The sequence below is a fragment of the Phoxinus phoxinus genome (assembly GCF_949152265.1).
Source record: "Phoxinus phoxinus genome assembly, chromosome: 14".
In the NCBI taxonomy this organism is placed as follows: Eukaryota; Metazoa; Chordata; class Actinopteri; order Cypriniformes; family Leuciscidae; genus Phoxinus; species Phoxinus phoxinus.
In genome coordinates, this window is record NC_136889.1 from 25,156,536 (window position 1) to 25,179,073 (window position 22,538).

The 22,538-nt window shown below is 43.7% G+C and overlaps 1 protein-coding gene across 1 annotated transcript; it reads right to left on the reverse strand.

Annotated features, from left to right (window-relative positions):
- Positions 1 to 971: 971 nt before the first annotated feature.
- LOC307010083 (histone-lysine N-methyltransferase set-1-like) lies at positions 972 to 18,369 on the reverse strand. Its single transcript, XM_079634466.1, has 7 exons — positions 18,207 to 18,369; positions 17,176 to 17,286; positions 16,501 to 16,642; positions 8,589 to 8,775; positions 8,281 to 8,352; positions 2,734 to 2,775; positions 972 to 2,632 (listed from the first exon to the last, which is right to left on the reverse strand). Exons 2-6 carry the CDS (start codon positions 17,279 to 17,281, stop codon positions 2,761 to 2,763), a joined length of 522 nt encoding a protein of 173 aa, XP_079490592.1. The 5' UTR covers positions 17,282 to 17,286; positions 18,207 to 18,369; the 3' UTR covers positions 972 to 2,632; positions 2,734 to 2,760.
- Positions 18,370 to 22,538: the final 4,169 nt, after the last annotated feature.

A 22,538-nucleotide genomic window follows, 5' to 3' on the forward strand; every position in this document is an offset into this window, starting at 1 on the left:
AGACTTGGTATTAGTATCTAAGTGAACATTGCTGACCATTTGGGTTTAACTGTACATCTGTAACCATATGAATCATGCATACACACACAACCCTAACTAACCCTTGATTATGAGGACATTTTGGGTTTAACTGGACCTCACTCACACACACTCTCAAACACCTGACTAACCCTTGATTATGAGGACATTTTGGGTTTAACTGGACCTCTCACACACACACTCAAACACCTGACTAACCCTTGATTATGAGGACATTTTGGGTTTAACTGGACCGCTCACACACACACACTCAAACACCTGACTAACCCTTGATTATGAGGACATTTTGGGTGTAACTGGACCTCTCACATACACACTCTCAAACACCTGACTAACCCTTGATTATGAGGACATTTTAGGTTTAACTGGACCTCTCACACACACACTCTCAAACACACACAAACACCTGACTAACCCTTGATTATGAGGACATTTTGGGTTTAACTGGACCTCTCACACACACACTCTCAAACACACAAACACCTGACTAACCCTTGATTATGAGGACATTTTGGATTTAACTGGACCTCTCTCACACACACACACACACTCTCAAACACCTGACTAACCCTTGATTATGAGGACAAACTGGGTTTAAATGGACATCACGATTAACTCCACACATAGCAGGAGTACCTGTATTAGAGTTAACCATACTAAACCAAATCAACTATTCTACGTTAAAGAGTGAATTCACAAATGATTGTGCATCTTTTTGCTGCCACTAAACCTGTAAAAGTAATACGCACACCTAAGGAAATAGTGCTACAATGTGCTGTTGCTATATCAACCAACATATACACGTGGTGCAAAATGAACCTGGTTGGAGAAAAGGATTAAAGATCAGCAAGTTTTACACTTCATAGAAGACTAGTTAAAGGACAATTAGATGAAGAAATGCAACTAGACAGCCAATAAAAACTAACAAAATTAAACTGAAAGGGCAATTTTTATTTTGCAAATGGTAAAAAAAAGGCTCAACAACTGAGGTCTAATAAGGCCATTATTAGAGATGCACCGATTGATCGGCTTGGGACCGGAATTGGCCGATTTTCACGTGATCGGCCATGACCGGCGATCGGCCAGTCAGTCTGACATATACCGATTTTATACCGGTCAAACGCACTCTGGCGCTGCATGATTAACATCGCGCAACATCAGCATCACACGTGCACACGGAACGCACATGTAGAAAACCTCATGAATTACGTCAGTTTCACACCGCGTATTTTTTTCGGCGTGCATGTTAATCAATGAGTGCATCACACCGGGAGCAGGAGCAGAGCGTGAGCGTCAAGCAGGAGTGTCGCGTGAGCAGCAGTGAAGCGCAGAGTCTATTTTTGCTGCGCTGCTCACACTCAATTAAAGTGAAAGCACACTTTTTTTGAGGAGCAAAATAAATATGATTTCACACAAAAAGTGCCAAAAATGCACTGAATTTGCATGTCTAGTGTGTTTTAACAAGAACTGGAATAGGCTATGTCAGAAAAGAAAATGAAGACTCAAAAATATTTATAGAAAATTCACCCATTTAAACTTGTTTTTATTATTCAGTTTGGGTAGAAGTATATGGTGTTTTATAAAAAAAAACATAGAAAATAAATGTGTGTGCTGTTAAGTGGTTAGAAAAAATGAAATCGGAATCGGCTAAAATCGGAATCGGCTAAAATCGGTATCGGCAGGTCAACATCGGAATTGGATTACAATACAAAATTGTAATCGGTACATCTCTAACCATTATGGGACTAAAGTGCATGAGGGAGTGTGCCTCAAAATGACCACAGGAACACACTGGAAATAAAACCAAATTAAATTCCCTTCCAGTAAATGCATGTATTTGTAAATTTCTTTCAAAACAGTGTTTTAATAAAAGTAAATAAAAGGATGTCTTGAACACTCTTCTGGCCCAACAACACTTTAGAGAACAAAACCCACAGACATTAAAGGTTGTATCAGCGATTTCAGGCCCAAACATAAATGATCACATTCATCTAATCTTTCCTAACAATCAGCTAGCTGCCGCCCCATAAGCATGCCGTCCAAAAACTGCGTCTCTGTAGGCAGCCTAGGCTCTGAGATCTGCACACAAAAACAATGGGTTTCACCAACCACCAAAACCAAAATAAACAGTGTTCCAACCAATCACCGCAAAATCTCAAACCACAACACCCCCACCTTTTGTGTGCAGATCTCAGAGCCTAGGCTGCCTACAGAGACGCGGTTTTTGGACGGCATACTTATGGGGCGGGCAGCTAGCGGATCGTTAGGAAAAATTAGATGAATGTGATCATTTATATTTGGGCCTTTTTTGGGCCTAAAATCGCTGATACAACCTTTAATGGAAGGCAACACTGATCTCTCGAAGAACTCTAAGATAATTTCTTTTTCAACATCAAACCTCGGTTCCTCACGAAATCCCTTATATTTTGGGCCGTTCTTTCTCCCAGGACAGGGTCCTCTGCAGTCTTGCACTGCTCACACTCTGCCTTTGTTGCAAGGTGTCCCTTTGAAATATGGACTCTGAAATGTTTCATGACAGCATTCACTTCATTTGGGCTCCATGGCCTTTTCACTATTCTCCTCAATTTGGTCTCTGTAAAACAAACAAACAAACAAACAAACATACATATGTATACCTATACACCTATATGTATATACATGGAATAACTTTAATATACCCAAATGTTTAAATACCTCTGGAGTTCTCAGTTTCATCCTGATTCATTTGGCTTTTTCCTGAGGGGTAAAAAGCAACAATTAAAATGTATTCCAGGCCTACAATCTAAACCGTTTCGGACCATGTGAAATATCAGCAGATAAGCACACAGGGAAAACTAGTCTCTGGTCCTGTGTAACACGAAAAGGACCACTTTACACTGAAATGGTTTTTGGTGAACTGAGTAGTATTGGATGAGTTGATCAGAAAGATCAACACCTCCCATATTCTTGTTGTATTCAGTGACAGGGGTTGGGCATGGAATGGATTTCGTGTTCCAGCCTCCATCCTGAGTTCTTACCCTTCTCTGAACTGTGTTGCCAGAGAAGGCCAGGTGAATTGTGGAGCAGACAGAGACTTCCCGAGTGTCCATCCACTTTACGAAAACCAGAGGGCCGTCACGGATCCACCTGATGGTGCCCCTAGGATCCTTTTTGTTCATGGCATTTGTGGTTGTGCGGGGGCATCCTCGTCTGTTGTCCCTGTAGGTGCCACATGCTCCAAAGTTCATGCTGTAGAGATCCATGAATAGCTTTGGACTTGTGTAGAAGTTGTCTACATACACATTGTAGCCACTCCCTAGGAATGATTTGTTCATGAGGGACATAACCGAGTCGTATACCAGTCCTACACCAGAAGCAAACACAGACTTCCCCGTGTATACAGCAAAGTCTAAAGTGTACCCAATGCTGCTGTCTGCCAGCACAAAAAGTTTGAAGCCCCACTTAGTTGGCTTCGCCTTCATATATTGCGTCATGCCAGTGTGAGCCTTTGTTGCCACCATCCTCTCGTCCACTGAAAGGTTCTGCCGTGGGCGATAAAATGCTCTGCATGCATGTTTGATGTCATCTAAAAGGGGCTTCAGACGAAACAGCCGGTCATAAGCTGGTGTCCCTCTCTTCCAGTCGTTGTGGACATCTTCATCAGGGTCGCTCATGTGGATGTTCCAGGAAATTACCTGATACCTGTCACGTGCCATCACTGAGTGGGGAAACTGTTGGCTGAAAATGGTGTTTGTCCTCCAGTAGTCCCGGATATTTGTCAGTCTCACCAGTGCAAAAAAGAAAGTCAGTCCTAAATATTGGAAAAATTCTTGAACAGTTAATTTTTTCCAGGAATATTTTTTGCCACTGGCAATGTTTTTTTTTGCAGCGTTTGTGTTTGTGTTATTACACAAAGTGGTTGCTGCACTGTCACTGACAAAAAGTTTGAAAAGGTCCAATGGTGTGTATATGGATGTGGGGCTGAGCTGATGTCCTGGCTTTATTGTTGGGACGAACCTTTTGGGCACTGGAGGGATGTCTGGCTGACTCTTACTGTTCCATGATGGAGTTGGGGCTGCTGGCTGTGGTGATCTAGATCTCGAACCTTGTGGATTCAGGACTCTGTCGACCCCTCAAGCTGCCGGATCTGGATCTGGATCTTGACCTTGACCGCGCTCTCCCTCTAGAACGTGACTGCAGCCGTCCATGGCCTATTCTAGAGTGCGGATCGGGCCGAATTTTTCTGTCCGAGCCCGGCCCGCGTCCGACAGAGCAGTAACCGAACCCGACCCGAGCCCGACAGGCATACAGATATTTATGTTCGAGCCCGACCCGAGACCGAAAGTTAAAATTCCGTTTTTTTTATTCTCATACTAATGACACATGTACGTTTGTTTGTGTGGAAAGCCCGCTTTTATTAAGCAACTTAAGGAAGAGATTCATAAATGTCAATAGATGAGCGTGTCAGCGCGCGGAGCAACAAGCGCACGTAACACAGGCGTACATGCACGTGTTTCGTTGTCACGGCCCACGGCTACATAAACAAATTTCCGCACAAAGGAAGACAGATGTTATGGTAATATTTTACATATATTTTAATCACAAAAACGAACATTTGCATCAAGTGAAAGCATCAGGCACATTGGCTACCTACATAATAACCTGTTTTAAATTTAAAATGTTCAATGCCTTCGCGTTGATGTGACCGAGCCCGACCCGAACCCGAACATCATTTCTAAATATCTGTCTGAACCCGGCCCGGCCCGTCGGGTACCGGCGGGTCCCGTCGGGCTCGGGTCGGGTATCCATCCTCTAGCCTATTCCTGGCAGCTGCTGGGATGCTGCAGCAGAAGTGGGAGGCTGGGATGCTGCAGCAGAAGTGGGAGGCTGGGATGCTGCAGCAGAAGTGGGAGGCTGGGATGCTGCAGCAGAAGTGGGAGGCTGGGATGCTGCAGCAGTTGTGGGAGGCTGGGATGCTGCAGCAGAAGTGGAAGGCTGGGATGCTGCAGCAGAAGTGGAAGGCTGGGATGCTGCAGCAGAAGTGGGAGGCTGGGATGCTGCAGCAGAAGTGGAAGGCTGGGATGCTGCAGCAGAAGTGGAAGGCTGGGATGCTGCAGCAGAAGTGGGAGGCTGGGATGCTGCAGCAGAAGTGGGAGGCTGGGATGCTGCAGCAGAAGTGGGAGGCTAGGATGCTGCAGCAGAAGTGGGAGGCTGGGATGCTGCAGCAGAAGTGGAAGGCTGGGATGCTGCAGCAGAAGTGGAAGGCTGGGATGCTGCAGCAGAAGTGGGAGGCTGGGATGCTGCAGCAGTTGTGGAAGGCTGGGATGCTGCAGCAGAAGTTGAAGGCTTGGATGCTGCAGCAGAAGTGGAAGGCTGGGATGCTCCAGCAGAAGTGGAAGGCTGGGATGCTGCAGCAGAAGTGGAAGGCTGGGATGCTGCAGCAGAAGTGGAAGGCTGGGATGCTGCAGCAGAAGTGGAAGGCTGGGATGCTGCAGCAGAAGTGGAAGGCTGGGATGCTGCAGCAGAAGTGGGAGGCTGGGATGCTGCAGCAGAAGTGGGAGGCTGGGATGCTGCAGCAGAAGTGGAAGGCTGGGATGCTGCATCAGAAGTGGAAGGCTGGGATGCTGCAGCAGAAGTGGAAGGCTGGGATGCTGCAGCAGAAGTGGGAGGCTGGGATGCTGCAGCAGAAGTGGAAGGCTGGGATGCTGCAGCAGAAGTGGGAGGCTGGGATGCTGCAGCAGAAGTGGAAGGCTGGGATGCTGCAGCAGTTGTGGAAGGCTGGGATGCTGCAGCAGAAGTGGGAGGCTGGGATGCTGCAGCAGAAGTGGGAGGCTGCAGCAGAAGTGGGAGGCTGGGATGCTGCAGCAGAAGTGGGAGGCTGGGATGCTGAGGCTGGGATGCTGCAGCAGAAGTGGGAGGCTGGGATGCTGCAGCAGAAGTGGGAGGCTGGGATGCTGCAGCAGAAGTGGGAGGCTGGGATGCTGCAGCAGAAGTGGGAGGACCCTCCTCAGCGGAAGAATGGGAGCTTTCCTGTCTGGCTCGGGTGGGTGGGCTGGTGTCTTCATTATCATGACTGTAAAACAAATAAAGCAAAATATTAGATCATACATATCAGATCAATTAGTGTTTTTGTATGCGATTTCTCACATAAGATAACAATGGCTGAGATTGCTACTGTACCCCCCAACCCACCACAGCTATAATATGAGCACTCTCCCCAGCCAAAAGGTGTGACCAACCCCCCACTACAACATCCTTGAGACATTCTCTCCACAGCTAAAAGGTGTGACCAACCCCCCACTATCCTTTGTTTGTATCTCTAGGTAAACTCAGACAAACAATGGCTGAGAGACCAAGTGTAATCCACAACTCTTACTACTCTGTAACAAACATAGAAAACGAAATACTACTTTTACAGAACTTATTATTACATATTTAGAAAATTTATTTTATTATTTTATTTTATTATATTCGGGTTTTTTTAATATACTTTTACAGTAAATAAATAAATGGAACTTACTCTTCAGCAGGGTCTAGACCATCCTGGTAATCTAGTTCCTCATCAGTCAAAAAGCTCTCTTCTCCAGAAAATCCATCATCCTCCATGGCATCAAAAAAGGCCAGCGCTTGATTTAGATCCATGTTTCTCAATCTCTGACGATCCATTATTCTCTATGTATTCTTCAAAACTCGCGTCTTTCTGTGCGTCTCTCTCTCCACAATATCAGCCTTGGTTCATGCTGTGCCGTCTCGCTCTCCACAATATCAGCCTTGGTTCATGCGTAATGACGCACACCAACGTGGACGACGGATCAGCCTGTCATTGGTCAACAACCTCACGCAAAGAATCACGTGATATCCAAAATGGCAGCTAGCATCGAGCTAGCGGCAAAAATGACAGAAAATGTATAAATTATGGACATCAAGTGGATAAAACTTGGATATAAGCGTTTGGATTTATTGCTGAAACACTCTGAAAGGACGCACAAGTTCCAGGCTGGATAGAAAAACTTCTGTAAAAGCTAGAAAGACACCAAAGACACCCCCGTGACGGCTAGCTCGTTAGCTTTCTGCTGCAAAAAACGGTAAGAAAATCAATCAAATAATATAAATATTTATCGGAGGAGTCGTGTGGCGTCGTGGACGATGCCGTCGGGCTCAAAGGGTTAATGCAAATGGGTGGAGTGTCTGTTCCGGATGCCTCCTGGACGCCTTCCCGGGAAGGTGTTCCGGGCGCGTCCCACCGGGAGGAGACCCCGGGGAAGACCTAGGACACGCTGGAGAGACTGTCTCCCGGCTGGCCTAGGAACGCCTCGGTGTCCCCCCGGAAGAGCTAGAGGAAGTGGCTAGGGAGAGGGAAGTCTGGGCATCTCTGCTTAGACTGCTGCCCCCGCGACCCGGCCCCGGATAAGCGGAAGATGGATGGATGGATTTGTTTTAGACAAATATGCTTGCACTCTGTCACCAACTAGATATATTTAAATTAATGTAGGCCACTTTTCACTGGTAATAAAAGACATTTAGCATTATCAGGACCCACAAATATTCCCCCACTGCATTATATATATATATATATATATAGTAGTTTAATGTAGTATTGACACTAAAACTCGGTAAACTTGATTGTTTCCCCTCAAACAGTAATTTTTATTTCGGGTGTCCTATACACAATACATATTGTCACTATCCACAATATATATTGTTGCATTTTTGTATTGCGATACATTGCTTAAATGACAGCCAATCGGAATCAATTCTGCTATAACATGCTTCAATATATAAGCGGCAGTCAAAGATGCGATCACAATAAACAGAACGTTACCGTCTGCTGGTTGGACCCTAACACAGTTATGGTTAGTGTGAATGGGCCTTAACAGTTTACATCTCTGTGACTGAAAGTCACAAAGCATATCCAGATTGAAAAGTGTGCATATTGGGTCTACAGCTTATCCACAATAAAGAAGCAGCCGACACATACCCAAAGCAACATCTTTTCCTCAAACCCTATCCCTGACATGACGGTCCTCGTAGTGGAGAACTGTCCTTACATTTCAGGTCAGTGTCATGCCCATCCCCCAACGCACGAGTTATGAAAATGAATGAACCGAGCAAGGTACATTTTACTCGAATTTGAGACGTCACAACAGGGTCTTTAAGACGACAGTCCACGTCAACCAGTCTAGTATGGTGCCCAACCATCCTACACTTAACATTGCCTGTGTCAAAGAGAAGAAAACAATGAAGGAACATGCGCTCACTTACTTTCTGTTTCACTGATGAAGAAGGATTCACAATGCATTCAGTCACAGCCACTGATGTCTCGTCACACAATTCCTGTAATTATGAGAAAGACAGGTACAACACTGAGGCAAGGATGTTTGCCAATTGGTCACCGCAACTAATTCTAGTATCAACCAAAGTCTAAATATCTAGTGTCCCTTTCATTGCTCCGTCGTGCACAAAGCAGACATGCAGAATTTTTAAAAATAATCTGCATCATATAAAAAACTAACATTCATGAAATACAGAACATGGTTGACTTTCAGTGATAAATTCTTTAAGAGACTCACCCTTAAACGCCAAGGCCAAGAGGAATCCCCATAGTTGTATGTGACTTCCTCATCTGGAAAGATATGTCTTATACTAAACAGACACAGGTGTGGCCTTCCGTCAACAATGATTGTCTTGACTTTGCAATTTGGATCATTCACCAGTCGTCCAAGTGAATGTCCACCGTACTCTTTTGTTGCATCTATGCTGTGATAAAAATAGTGCAGTAAGAAACTTAAAACATAGACACACACTGAAACATACGGTTCTAACTGAACATTTGGGTTAGGCTAAACTTGGCCTATTTAACCTATATTCAAATACACATTGTGAAAGTTAACTTGACTTCCTAAGAATTTAATAGGTCAGATGATCCACTTAAGGTAAAAAAATAATACCCCAGTTGAAAAATAACCATGTTATTGATTATTTATCACTAACTAATAAGTTCCTCATGTTATGAGAACCATAGCAAATCTGCTATTGTAATAGTGCTGCACGATTAATCTTATCGCAATCGTAATCGCGATGTCAAGCCTGTGCAATTATATGACGCAAAATGCTGCGATTTTATGTAAAATAAACAATGGGCTGGTACGCAATTAACGCAGCATCTGTTATTTTTTGTCATCCTTTGGCTAGTGTTACATGATAATGCTCTCATGCGATTGCTTAAAACCATTCATGCGAGACAAGTCAAAAGAGAGCGCGCTGAATAGGGATGGGCATCGTTAAGAAATTATCGATATCGATGCCATTGTCAAGTCTGCTTATCGATGCGATTCCTTATCGATTCCCATATCGATTCCTGTACTATTTGCTGAACACTTACAGGGTGGCTTTGAGAGTTGTTGGCTTTGAATGTCTCATTTAAAGTGGTTTTAGAGAATGAAAACCAAGTGTGGAATATCAATACAGAAGTTGAATGCTTTGAAATTTCAAAAAAAAAAGTAAACATTTCTAAAACAATGATTCTGATCTTGATTCAATATCGATTCCTTTGGATAAATATTAGGTACAGTAGATGCGTTAATATGTTAATTTTTCTCCTCCCAAAATTGTCAGTGTCTGGTGGTTCCCTGGGTTTAACATTAGGTCTCAGTTTTCACGGTGTCTAGGCATTTTCACTACACTTCCCATAATCCTGTCTGTCACTGATTGTTCATTTCCTTCAGCTGTCTCTCGTCACCTTGTTTGCACTTGTGTGTATATATACCCTGTCTGTTTCAGTGTTTGTCACGGAGTCCTTGTTTAATGTCCCCACACTTCTGTTCCTGTTGCGGCCTGTATCTTGTTCATGTGTTGTGTCTTCGGATTGCCTTTATGGTTTTTGACCCTTGCCTGGACTGGATTGCGAGTACGGATTACCCCTCAAATAAACTACTGCTATTGGATCTTCTCATCTTGTGTGTGTTCGTGACAGAAGGACTCCGTCATGCAGAGATCCAGCGGTATGGGGTCTCCTAAATATCCAGCCACTGAGAGGGGGAATTCTCAACCTAAGGAGATTCCTCCTCGTATGAACATCTTTGAGTGTTTTGCCCTGTGGGCCCGATTGACTGAGGAAGCTGATTTAAAGAAAGCTTCCACACACCCTTCAGATCATCCCCGAGAGTCGTTTGAGGGAACCCGGCTGGCAAAATATTCTGGGACCCGCGGAGGTCATAGGAGAGGAGGTACTAGAGGGGAGTCCAGGTATCACTCTCCACCTCGATCCTCCATGGAACCTGAGGTGGTGAGGTCCAGCCCAGACTTCCATCCGCCGCCGATCCCATCCAGTCCAGAGTCTGCCTGTCGCCATCAGAGGCGGCAGAGGAGGAGGAGGAGAGGGAGAGTTCCTGCACTCCTGACGTTCCCGAACAACCCACTGTTGTCCCGGAGACCGTTCCGGTACAGTCCGCTGTCATCCCGGTGGTCGTTCCAGTACAGCCCGCTGTCATCCTGGAGGTCGTCCCCGAGCAGCCCGCTGTCTTCCCGGAGGCCGTGCCCATGCAGGCCGCTGTCGTTCCGGTGGTTGTTCCAGTGCAGCCCGCTGTCATCCCAGAGAGCGTTCCGGAGATACCCCACCATCAGTCCGGCCACGGTAAGGAGGGCTGTCTTCCTTTTTTATGCTGTGGCAGTACTGCATGCTTGGAGGAGGCACAGAACGTCTGCCGATCCAGAGCCTGTTCACGTCACGTCTGCCGAGCCTGTGTCTTCGGACAAGATGGCCGCCGAGCCTGTTCACGTCATGTCTGCCGAGCCTGTGTCTTCGGACAAGATGGCCGCCGAGCCTGTTCATGTCACGCCTGCCGAGCCTAGGTCTTCGGACAAAATGGCCGCCGTCGAGAGTGTTCACGTCACGTCTGCCGAGCCTGTGTCTTCCGACAAGATGGCCGCCGAGCCTGTTCACGTCACGCCTGCCGAGCCTGTGTCTTCGGACAAGATGATCGACACCGAACCTGTGTCTTCAGACAAGATGGCCGTTGCCGAGCCGGTGGTGTCTGTTCCAGTGCCTGAGCCGGTGGTGTCTGTTCCAGTGCCTGAGCCGGTGGTGTCTGTTCCAGTGCCTGAGCCGGTGGTGTCTGTTCCAGTGCCTGAGCCGGTGGTGTCTGTTCCAGTGCCTGAGCCGGTGGTGTCTGAGCCTGAGCCTGTGTCTGTTCCTGAGCCGGTGGTGTCTGTTCCATTTCCTGAGCCTGAGCCGGTGGTGTCTGTTCCAGTGCCTGAGCCGGTGGTGTCTGTTCCAGTGCCTGAGCCGGTGGTGTCTGTTCCAGTGCCTGAGCCGGTGGTGTCTGTTCCAGTGCCTGAGCCGGTGGTGTCTGTTCCAGTGCCTGAGCCGGTGGTGTCTGTTCCAGTGCCTGAGCCGGTGGTGTCTGTTCCAGTGCCTGAGCCGGTGGTGTCTGTTCCAGTGCCTGAGCCGGTGGTGTCTGTTCCAGTGCCTGAGCCGGTGGTGTCTGTTCCAGTGCCTGAGCCGGTGGTGTCTGTTCCAGTGCCTGAGCCGGTGGTGTCTGTTCCAGTGCCTGAGCCGGTGGTGTCTGTTCCAGTGCCTGAGCCGGTGGTGTCTGTTCCAGTGCCTGAGCCGGTGGTGTCTGTTCCAGTGCCTGAGCCGGTGGTGTCTGTTCCAGTGCCTGAGCCGGTGGTGTCTGTTCCAGTGCCTGAGCCGGTGGTGTCTGTTCCAGTGCCTGAGCCGGTGGTGTCTGTTCCAGTGCCTGAGCCGGTGGTGTCTGTTCCAGTGCCTGAGCCGGTGGTGTCTGTTCCAGTGCCTGAGCCGGTGGTGTCTGTTCCAGTTCCTGAGCCGGTGGTGTCTGTTCCAGTTCCTGAGCCGGTGGTGTCTGTTCCAGTTCCTGAGCCGGTGGTGTCTGTTCCAGTTCCTGAGCCGGTGGTGTCTGTTCCAGTTCCTGAGCAGGTGGTGTCTGTTGCAGTTCCTGAGCAGGTGGTGTCTGTTGCAGTTCCTGAGCCGGTGGTGTCTGTTCCAGTTCCTGAGCCGGTGGTGTCTGTTCCAGTTCCTGAGCCGGTGGTGTCTGTTCCAGTTCCTGAGCCGGTGGTGTCTGTTGCAGTTCCTGAGCCGGTGGTGTCTGTTGCAGTTCCTGAGCCGGTGGTGTCTGTTGCAGTTCCTGAGCCAGGGTCTGTTCCTGTTCCACCTTGGTCTTCACCGTCATGGCCGCCTGAGTGGTCGTCTGCACCCTGGTCGTCTCCGCCATGGCCGCCCGAGTGGTCGTCTTCACCCTGGTCGTCTCCGCCGTGGCCGCCCGAGGGGTCTTCACCGCCGTGGCCGCCCGAGGGGTCTTCACCGCCGTGGTCGCCCGAGGGGTCTTCACCGCCGTGGTCGCCCGAGGGGTCGTCTTCGCCCTGGCCACCCGATGGATTGTCTGTTTCGCCCTGACCGGCGCTTAAGCCGTTCCCCCTTGTTCCTGTTCCCCTCCATGGACCTGGTCCCCCATCCCACCCCCTGATCCTCCACCTTTCCTCCTCCCGCCTGGACTCTTGTTTTGTTTGTTTCTTGTGGTCTTGGAGCATCTGGTAGCCGCTCCGTAGAGGGGAGGTTATGTCACAGTGTCTTGTGGTTCCCTGGGTTTAACATTAGAGGTCTCAGTTTTCACGGTGTCTAGGCATTTTCACTACACTTCCCATAATCCTGTCTGTCACTGATTGTTCATTTCCTTCAGCTGTCTCTCGTCACCTTGTTTGCACTTGTGTGTATATATACCCTGTCTGTTTCAGTGTTTGTCACGGAGTCCTTGTATATTGTCCCCACACTTCCGTTGTGCTTTGAGCCTGTTTCCCTGTCGTTTGTTTATTTTTATGTTTGGATTGCTTACATGGTATTTGACCCCTGCCTGGACTGATCGTGAGTACGGATTACCCAATAAATATCATTGCGTTTGGATCTCTAATTCCCTGTGTGTGCGTGTCGTGACAAAAATAATCTCACCTAATGCAGAGCCCTGTCAGCTGGTATTATTATTAAAGGTTAAAAATAGCATCTCAAATTATAATAAAATGCGTTTTTTTATGACAACCTTATAATATATTAATGATATAGGTAAAAATATAATAAATATGTAATATATTATATTTAGCAAAATACTCCTCTCAACAGACAATTTTTTAAGTCTACCTACGTGCTGTGATTATTAAATGGCTTTCCGGTGAACGTAACATTACGTGACTGAGCTGTTTAGTGTTTATGGACCTCTTTCTGAGGTTGAAAAACACTTGATCGATCGATTTTATTACATTTCGGTAAGTTGAACTGTATCTTTCAAATAACCTATTGATCATTCGAACTTAAGTTAATTTAGGCTACTATTAACTTAGTAGTAGCCTAACAGATGATCGGCTCACGTGCCGCTTGAACTGAAATCTGTCACGTCAATTTACAAGCACCAAAACGGTGTTTATTGTTTGAATTTTGTAATTAAATTGACAGAATCTGAGAGCTGAGAATTAGTTTCTCTAGTATAGTGTCAATAGTACCATACGTTTCTCTGCGTGAGAAAATGGATGTGTGGCGTGAGAGCGTGTGGAAAGTGACAACTGCGTGAGTCTCACGGTGAATTCGTGAGAGTTGGCAGCCCTGCGTCCAGATTAAGTTTGTAAATGTTTTTGGAGGGTGTGCTTGTGCAGCCAAGAGTTCATTTGCTTTGTTGTTTTTGTATCTCTATGGCAAACGCGCTGAGCGCGTTCGGAACTACGGGAGCCCAGACCGAGCGTCGGCGGATGTTAAAGAGAAAACCGATTTTCATTCAAACATATCGACGTACACTACACATTCGAGTTAATCAATAAAATATATTTATCTCCCAGCCTAATGGAAAGGAACATTCGGAATCGTTAGTGGAATCGTTAACGTGTGGACGTGTACGATTCCAATGGATCGGAACTAGGGATGCAAACGATTAATCGACGATCGATTAATTGTCGATAATACATTAATCGATCAAACTTATCGATCATCGATTAAGCAGGTTCATGCGCATGCGTGCTGCTCAACCGCGAAACAAGCGAGCGCGTCGGAGTTATGTTTGGGACTATTTTACACCATCATGACTATAAGTTTTCGTGTGCATTCGCAGCCTTTTGTTTTGTGCAAATGTAAGTTGTAATAGTTTATTATGTGTACGCTTATCTATATCTGATTTATCTCATATTGGATGCATTTGGTTAAGAATTGTTGAAGCGTGATCTTTAGCGCGCGCAGCTCAAACGGCAATGCACGGCTAATAATGACTATTGGGACTGTCATATTACATAACATTATAAAGAGAACAATAGTGTAATAAAACATTGTGAAGTATTTGGGTTTAGTTGCCGTGTCGCGTTGTTCCAGGAAGAGCGCGTCCACAACATGAGTCATTCTGAATGGCACGTAACTCAAGTTCACTTGTGCATTCACGTCATTTTGTGCAGATATAATTTGTAATATAATGTTTATTTTGTATATATCTGACTAATCTCATATAGGTTGCGCTTCTTTGAGTTAAATAATGCGCTGGCAAAGTGCTCAACGGTTATTCATTCAGCGCGCGCCGCTCAAGCAGCAATGCACGACTAATAATAACGATGATTAATTTGGGACTGTCATATTACATAACATCAGAACACTATTTTATTAAATCGTTGTGAATTCATTGGGTTTAGTTGCCGTTTTTAGTGCGTTTCAGTGCACGTCTAACGTAACACACTGCAAGCACGCATCTGAGGCGGCGTTGGTGACACGTTGTATTATTAGTCGTTATATTTGATTATTAAATAATTAATTTAATTATCATTCACATCGAAACATTTTACAATCCTACTAGCCCTTTATTTGGATTAAAAGCCATTCTCATTCATTTGGTGAGTAACATAGCGTTTTGAGGAAACCCTGTCATGCTGTTGGCCATATGCACTGCAGCAGACGCATAATTGATCGTTAATTTAAATTACGATCGATCATGGGAATTTGTGAAAATTGACATCCCTTCAGTTCTATATTTGAAGTTTCCAGGTCTAGTAATCTTACTGTTACCTTTCTCAGACCAAGCATCAATAAGTGCTGCTAATGTTTCAAGTTTTTCAAGTAGTTTACCAGATAGATTATTATATGTAGACTTAATATAGTTTAGGCTAAGCCTACCCATATAGATTTTTATTTAACATTTATTTTATGTTGCTTAATGTTTGCAACAGGTGAGCCAGTGCACAATTATTTTTTATGTATTTTAATTTTCTGTGCATAATTTATTTTGTTAAACTACATAAATGCCATTCTGTACCGTATCCCAACTGTTACAATAAAACATAATTTGAGCAATATAACATGCATTTTTGTTCAGTATATAAGCAATATTTAGCTTTTTATGTTAAAGACACTGTTGATACCGTGAGAAATGTACATTCTCAGGAAAATAGCCGCTTATCAGTTAATCGTTAATCGATCGATAAGGTCAATCAATTAATGATTAATGAATTAATCGATAATTTGCATCCCTAATCGGAACGTTTGGAACCGGTTCCAAACCGGAACCTGGAACCGATTCCCAAGCCTAGCGCTGAATGTCCGACTGTGACTCATAGAAAGACACGCGCCAGAAATACAGTTCTCTTTCGCGCTTGAACGAACAATAACACACAATTATGCCAAAATGTCATTTGTCGAGTATCTTCATAACATAAGAGCAGTCTTATGATGGACGTATAGAGTTGTGAGAGAATGAGGCGCATGTGAGATCCGCGTCTCTGTCAGCAGCGGCTGCTCTTAAAGGGCCAGCAGCCAAAGCTTTCTGTCAGTAAAGTTAATCAAAGAACAAAGGGGACAGAGAAAATTACTCACTGCTCTTGACTAAAGAACTTATGTAGCTTTAATAAGGATTAGTCTATTTATTATGTTTGATAACTTTATTACATTTCTGTATACCTGAAAGACAGGAAGGGCACAGGTAAATATGACATTTATTGTGGGTTTATGTGAGGATTATTTGAAGTTCACTTAAATTAAAAGCTGTTATATTTAATGAAGTCTAATGTTTTTTTATTTTTTATTATAGCTTTCAATTGAAATGATGGAATCACTGTAATGTTGGATGGCTATAATTAATGTTTTTAATGGGGGTGGATTAATTTATATCCAGACATCAATGGCTTCGATGTTATCAATCATTTAGTTGTTGTTGCTAGTTTGAGTTGAGAAATACACATTTCAGAATTATCACTAATCTGTGTGCATTTTGCTTTAGATCCAAGCCAGTAGACTCATGAAACCATTTGTTTATTATATCGCAATTGCATATTCCAATTGCAATATTGACCTCAATCGCAATATGACATTTTCCCCAAATCGTGCAGCCCTATATTGTAATAATAATAATCATCATAATCATAACTGTTTTTATTATAATGACATGCAACTAGTTTGCTCTGAATATGAACCAAAAATAAATAAATAAACCAAAAAAGAAACAGCCAGCTTACCAATAACTTGTTCCATTCCATGTGAAGTCAAACAAGTAGTTGCCTTGAACATCTTTAACATGTTTACTTTGAGAGAGAATCCCACGGTATTCAACAACAAAGGTGGATGGTTCAATGTGCTCAAGTGCAAACACACCTCTCCCTAAAAGAGCAAAATATATAATAATACAAATAAAACATGAATCCAAGTGCACCTATATGTTACACAGCTAACCAACCTATCCTTTTAAAGAGTTAAATCCTGTAAAACTGTGTAATGTAATATGAGGTGCAATAAAAAAAATAAAAAAATCAAGCATTGGTTTTCACTGTGATATAGTCTACTAGTAGAATTTGGTTGTAACCAAATTAGGTACAACAAATAAAATAAAATAAAAATAAATACTTAACTATGTATACAGAGAATAATGTAAACATTATTCTCTGTATACATAGTTAAGTATTTATTTTAAAATAATAATAATAAAAAAATTGTTTAAAGTTTTTTTTTTTCCATCTCTTAACCTTTATGAAAATGAGCGGCTTACCCAAGGGTAAAATGTGTGAATGTGAAAGATCATGTCCAGACTGCCAGCAATAGGCCTACTTTTCATTCTTACTAGTGCATGCCTACTTTATGATTTGATTTGCCTGCAGTCTGAACATAGTCAAATTGCCTTGTGGTGCACAATTTACCTTTGAATGTGTTGATTTGTCGTCCCTCAATGAAGGCTTTGTCTTTGCCCGACAATATGTGTTCTTTTGCATCCTGCTCAGGTTTTATTATCTTCTTTCTTAACATGTTGACTGAAAACATTCCAGACAACATAATTAGTATGTGTATATATATATATTAGATAGATAGATAGATGCTTTATATACAGTACATTATTGTCAGACTGTAGTCTATATCAATAAATACAACATTTTACACATGAATAGTTGATAAGTGAGGTTTTGAGGCTTGCTACTTTTGATAAGAAACAGTCTCCGATTTCAAATTCAGTCCATTTTAATACCATTTTATCAATCTTTAATGTGGCGCCTCAGATCAAACGAAGCTAAACTCGTTAACTTACTTAGAAAAATTAACTATAGAGAGAAAGTTTTAGAAAATGTTACATGTATTACACCTGATTTACATTAAAATAATAAATGTAAAAACAAATTGGAAATAGAATCGAAAGAATGTGAATTAAAATTGAATCATAAAATGTCTGCTAATATCCAGCCCTAAAATGAATAAACTAAATATTTTTTTCAAGTCATTCTAATGACAGAAACATTACATTAATGAAAGTATACTTTTACATTAGTTTCGTTTCTGTTTATTTAATACATTTCTGTATCTTACTGTATTAAACTGTAAATTCATCCACTCAACTTTACCAGTCATCATGATGACATGACAACATAGATTTGATTTATTTCAAAATGTAAATAAATTCTCTCAAGCATCCATGGAGATGTATCTTTCATCAACTAATACTAATACTTGTATGTGTCTATGAACAACAAGAGAATTTCGTTTAAGTACCAAACAAAACAAAAAACGTGAATAGCATGTGCAAGTTGTTTGGAGACGCCATTTTAACTGCTTATGGACTTATATTAGCCCGATTAATGGCCACGTTTAAAGTAAGTTAATGTAACTAACGTTTTTCAAAACTGTCTGACTCATGACACTTAACTCCACAAAGGTAGAATATATAAATAAACGCACTTACCTTCCTCGTGATAAAGTGAAAATCTCCCACTATAGCTCGTCAACTTCGCTCGAATTCTGCTAATTAATCTTTCATGATGATGATTAACCTTCTGATTAATGGATTAATCCATAGACAGTGGATTAATCACACCGTCACACGTCTGCGATAGAAGATCAGAGGCGCAGGCGCGCTGACTTTGACGGATGTGAAATGCAGCCAATCACTGACGAGGATTCCAGCAGCCAATCACTGACGAGGATTCCAGCGTTCCACCAATGAATCGCGCTTGGGCGTGGTCTGGGTGTATGAAATGTGTATGATACTGCAGTAGCGTCGACTTTCACATAGAGGGAGATTATACACTCTGAGCATACACTGGCACACACTGAAAACGGGTACAACGGATTTATAAGGACATATTGAGAAAAAGCGGGAGGTGGTTAGGCGCAGCCTGATAAGCCTTTCTACACTGCTCGACTTATGAGGACATTAGTGCTGTCCTCGTAGTTACGGTATGTCCTCATAGAGTCGGTATGTATTCATGGTTTTTGTCCTCATAATCCGGTCGCACCAACGCACACACACACACACACACACACACACACACACACACACACACAAACAAATTCTCCTGTCCTCTTTTCTCATTTTCTTACACTTATGTCATTGCAAATTTGCATAACTTTTTCCATGGAGCACTAAAGGAGAACTTTTGAAGAATGTTCTGTAGCTCTGTGTGTAGATGACCATTATTTCTACGAAGGCCTAGACAGTCTGAATCCAGATAGCAAGCAACAATTATTGCATTGAATTAACATCACAAAGTGATGTTGGTTTAACGTTATATTTGCAGTTTATGATGCAACAATGTCGAATTTTCATAAAAAAATTTCAACAATGTCACTGAATCAACATTACATGATTCTGCATCACTGTTGTTGAATCAACATTGAAATAACTAAAATATTCAATGTTGAATCAATGCTTGTTACACTGTGATCTTTTGTTGAAATATTGAAAATACAACTGAACTGAACTGTAATGTAAACAATGTTTTATTTACATCTCATTTTCCATGAAACTTCATAGAATAACAGAGCTAGGGTGTTATCAATGACAATTTATTTAAACCTGCAGATTCACCTTATGTAAACCTTAATCTCTTTAAATATCACAAAATAGCCATGCCTGACACTTTCTCATAAATACAAGAATTATTTTCTTTTGTGATTGTGTTTCAGCTGGAACAGGCTAAATTGAAGTTAGATGAGTTACATTCCTCACATTTAATACTGATTCAGGAATATGAATGATTACCTGATTTAAGCAGTAATCAGGAGGAGATGATTATTCTCTTGACTAGGCTACCCAATGAAATCGCATCTATTGAGTAGGTACCTAGAGGTAGGTACTCCGTCAGCCTGACTGTCTCCTTGCATTTATCACATATAAATACTATATTGCCGACAGAGAAGGCTATGGTACACATGTGACATGAAGTGCAGGTGACAATAACAGGACAAGACATTACTCACCATGTTTGTTGACTGATTCTTACTCACCTGGGCTTTTATGAACTCAAAGGCGCGGGCGCGCGAGAGAAAAATAAATAACTGAGCGCACGGTTGGTGCGTTAACAGGCTAGCGATTTACTAGCGTGTTGTGCTAACAATAACGGAAGCTAGCAATGTCAGGTTAATCTGAGATGTTGGGTAAGCTGTATTTAGTAGTATAAACAACTAGAAATGATAGAAAATGATGGTTCAAAACAGAAAGAAATACGAAGCTAATACGAGGCTTAGACGGAGCTTACAGCCTCAAAGCAATGTGATGTTCCTCGTTCAGGGCACCAAGGTGTCAGCGTCCCCATACGATCCTCCAAGGAGGGTCGTAGAGCGGTCAGTTCGGTTGTTCCCTGCCGGTTCGCCGCTTCAGGGCACTGAAGTGATTGTTCAACCAAATCCAGAGGCCAGTCTCGAGAGACTGGTGCCCTTAGTAGAATTTCTGGCAGTGTGGAAACTACTGCCACATATTTCTCAGTGGGTCCTGCACACTATAGAAAAGGGTTTCAGTATTCAGTTCAGTTCTCGTCCGCCCAGATTTCTAGGGGTCCTCCCCACAGTGGTGGACCCCGAGCAGGCTCTGGTTAGGGAGCAGGAAGTACTGACACTTCTGCAAAAGGAACTATAGAAGGGGTTCCTCCTCCATGATTAGTCACTCGGCGAAGGGTCTTTGGCAGGACCATCTCATTTTGGCACATAATTGGCTAGAAGTGATGGCGGTATTCCGAGAATCTCAATACTTCCTGTCAGGCCCAAGAGGTCACCATGTGCCTGTCCTTCTGGACAACACACTGATGGTCTCGTATATCAGAGCAGATAACGTGTTGAGGCAGGGGCTGAGGCCCGGGGAATGGAGACTTCACCCCGAGGTGGTGGAGCTTCTTTGGGAGAACTTGGATAAAACTTTGCCCTTGTGGTTATCCCTGACGCATCCAGCTCCTCTTGGACTGGATGCGATGTATTAGGTGTGGTCGAGGGTACACCTGTACGCATTTCCCGATATCTTTGCTCCCGGGAGTTATCTCATCTGGAGTTATGGATACTGTAGGCTCGTCTTCTGAGGGGGCCCAGCTCATAGATTCAGGTCTCTCGGCTGAGGTCGTGGAGACCCTACTCTAGTCTAGAGCTCCCTCCACGAGAAGACTGAATATGCATTGAAATGTAAACTGTTCTCAGCCTGGTGCGGAGAATGCTTTCTGAATCTTGCTATCTGCCCTATGGTACAGTACTTGATTTCTGCAATGAACGTTTATTTGCTGGGTTGTCTCTGAGGAGAGATCCTTATTTCGTCTTCTCCGTGGTACATGAGGCTGAGGCCTGCACGTACTTGGATTTGCACCTGGTATGGTGATAGTCTTTCTTCTCCCTAGACCAGGTTGAATTCCTCGGTCCCTACTAAATTTGCGGGTCATTTGTGCTGCAGGCCTTCTGTCCTCCACATTAATCAGGAAAATCTAAACAGATATTGAGCAAGTGAGTAGTTGAGGCTATCTCACTTGCTTATGTAGCGGCTGGACAGCCTTCACCTTTGGCTGTCCAGGCCCACTCTACTAGGAGTATGGCTGCCTCTAAGGCTTTAATTTCAGGAGTTTCTCTCCACGACATCTGTACTGCAGCAGGCTGGTCCTCACCGCATACATTTGTTCAATTTTATGATTTGGACCTCACGTAATAACGTCTCAGGTTACGTATGTAACCCTGGTTCCCTGAGAGGGAATGAGACGCTGCGTCGAGATGCATTGGGAACATCCTGTGTGATAATCAGTGATAATCTGATTATCAGGGTGACCCTGATCCAGGGTCTAGGGTGCTTGTTTCTTAGTGTGCGCATGGTCTTCATACAGAACAGACATTTGTCATATGGCAACGTGGGTATATGGTTCCCAATGCGTCTCGACGCAGCTCGAGTTTCCTTGAAAGGGAACATCTCAGGTTACGTATGTAACCCTGGTTCCCTGAGAGGGAACGAGACGCTGCGTCACCTTGCCATTCTCCCTGCATGCCTGTGATCGACTTGCTTCAGGCTTTTTCAAAAGCTAGCGCGGTCTGATCTCAAGGGTGCTTTATAGCTTCCTGGCTGATGACGTCATCCGCCTATGACGTCTCCCTTTTACCATTGGACTGATTATACATGACGTTCACTGATTATCACTGATTATCACACAGGATGTTCCCAATGTGTCTCGATGCAAGGTCTCGTTCCCTCTCAGGGAACCAGGGTTACATACGTAACCTGAGACGTTATTACGTGAGGAAGATTTTTGTCCAATAATTAGAATCTTTGTTTTTTTCAGAATGTAGTAGTAGGAAATTACTAGTCATCCAATTTTTTAAATCAGCTATGCATTACGTTAATTTTGGGAATCGGTAGGTTTCGTTAGGTTTTGAAGAAATATACAGCTGAGTATCATCGGCATAACAATGAAAGCTAATTCCATGTTTCCTAATGATATCTCCTAAGGGTAGCATGTACAGAGTGAACAGCAGCGGTCCTAGTACTGAGCCTTGTGGTACACCATACTGAACTTGTGATTGATAAGACATCTCTTCATTTACTGCTACAAACTAATAACGGTCAGATAAGTATGATTTAAACCATGCTAGTGCAATTTCACTAATGCCAACATAATGTTCGAGTCTATTTAAAAGAATGTTTTGGTCAATAGTGTCAAATACAGCACTAAGATCAAGTAACACTAATAGAGAGATACAACCATGATCGGATGATAAGAGTAAATAATTTGTGACTCTAACGAGAGCTGTCTCGGTACTATGGTACAGTCTAAAT

Excerpts from the sequence above, each read along its gene's own strand:
- LOC307010083 (XM_079634466.1), bottom strand. The coding sequence starts at position 17,281 with ATGTTAAGAAAGAAGATAATAAAACCTGAGCAGGATGCAAAAGAACAC. Across the intron at positions 8,776-16,500 it reads TGGAATGGAACAAGTTATTG|CATAGATGCAACAAAAGAGT; the intron begins GTAAGCTGGCTG and ends TTTTTATCACAG. Across the intron at positions 8,353-8,588 it reads CTTGGCCTTGGCGTTTAAGG|GAATTGTGTGACGAGACATC; the intron begins GTGAGTCTCTTA and ends TCATAATTACAG.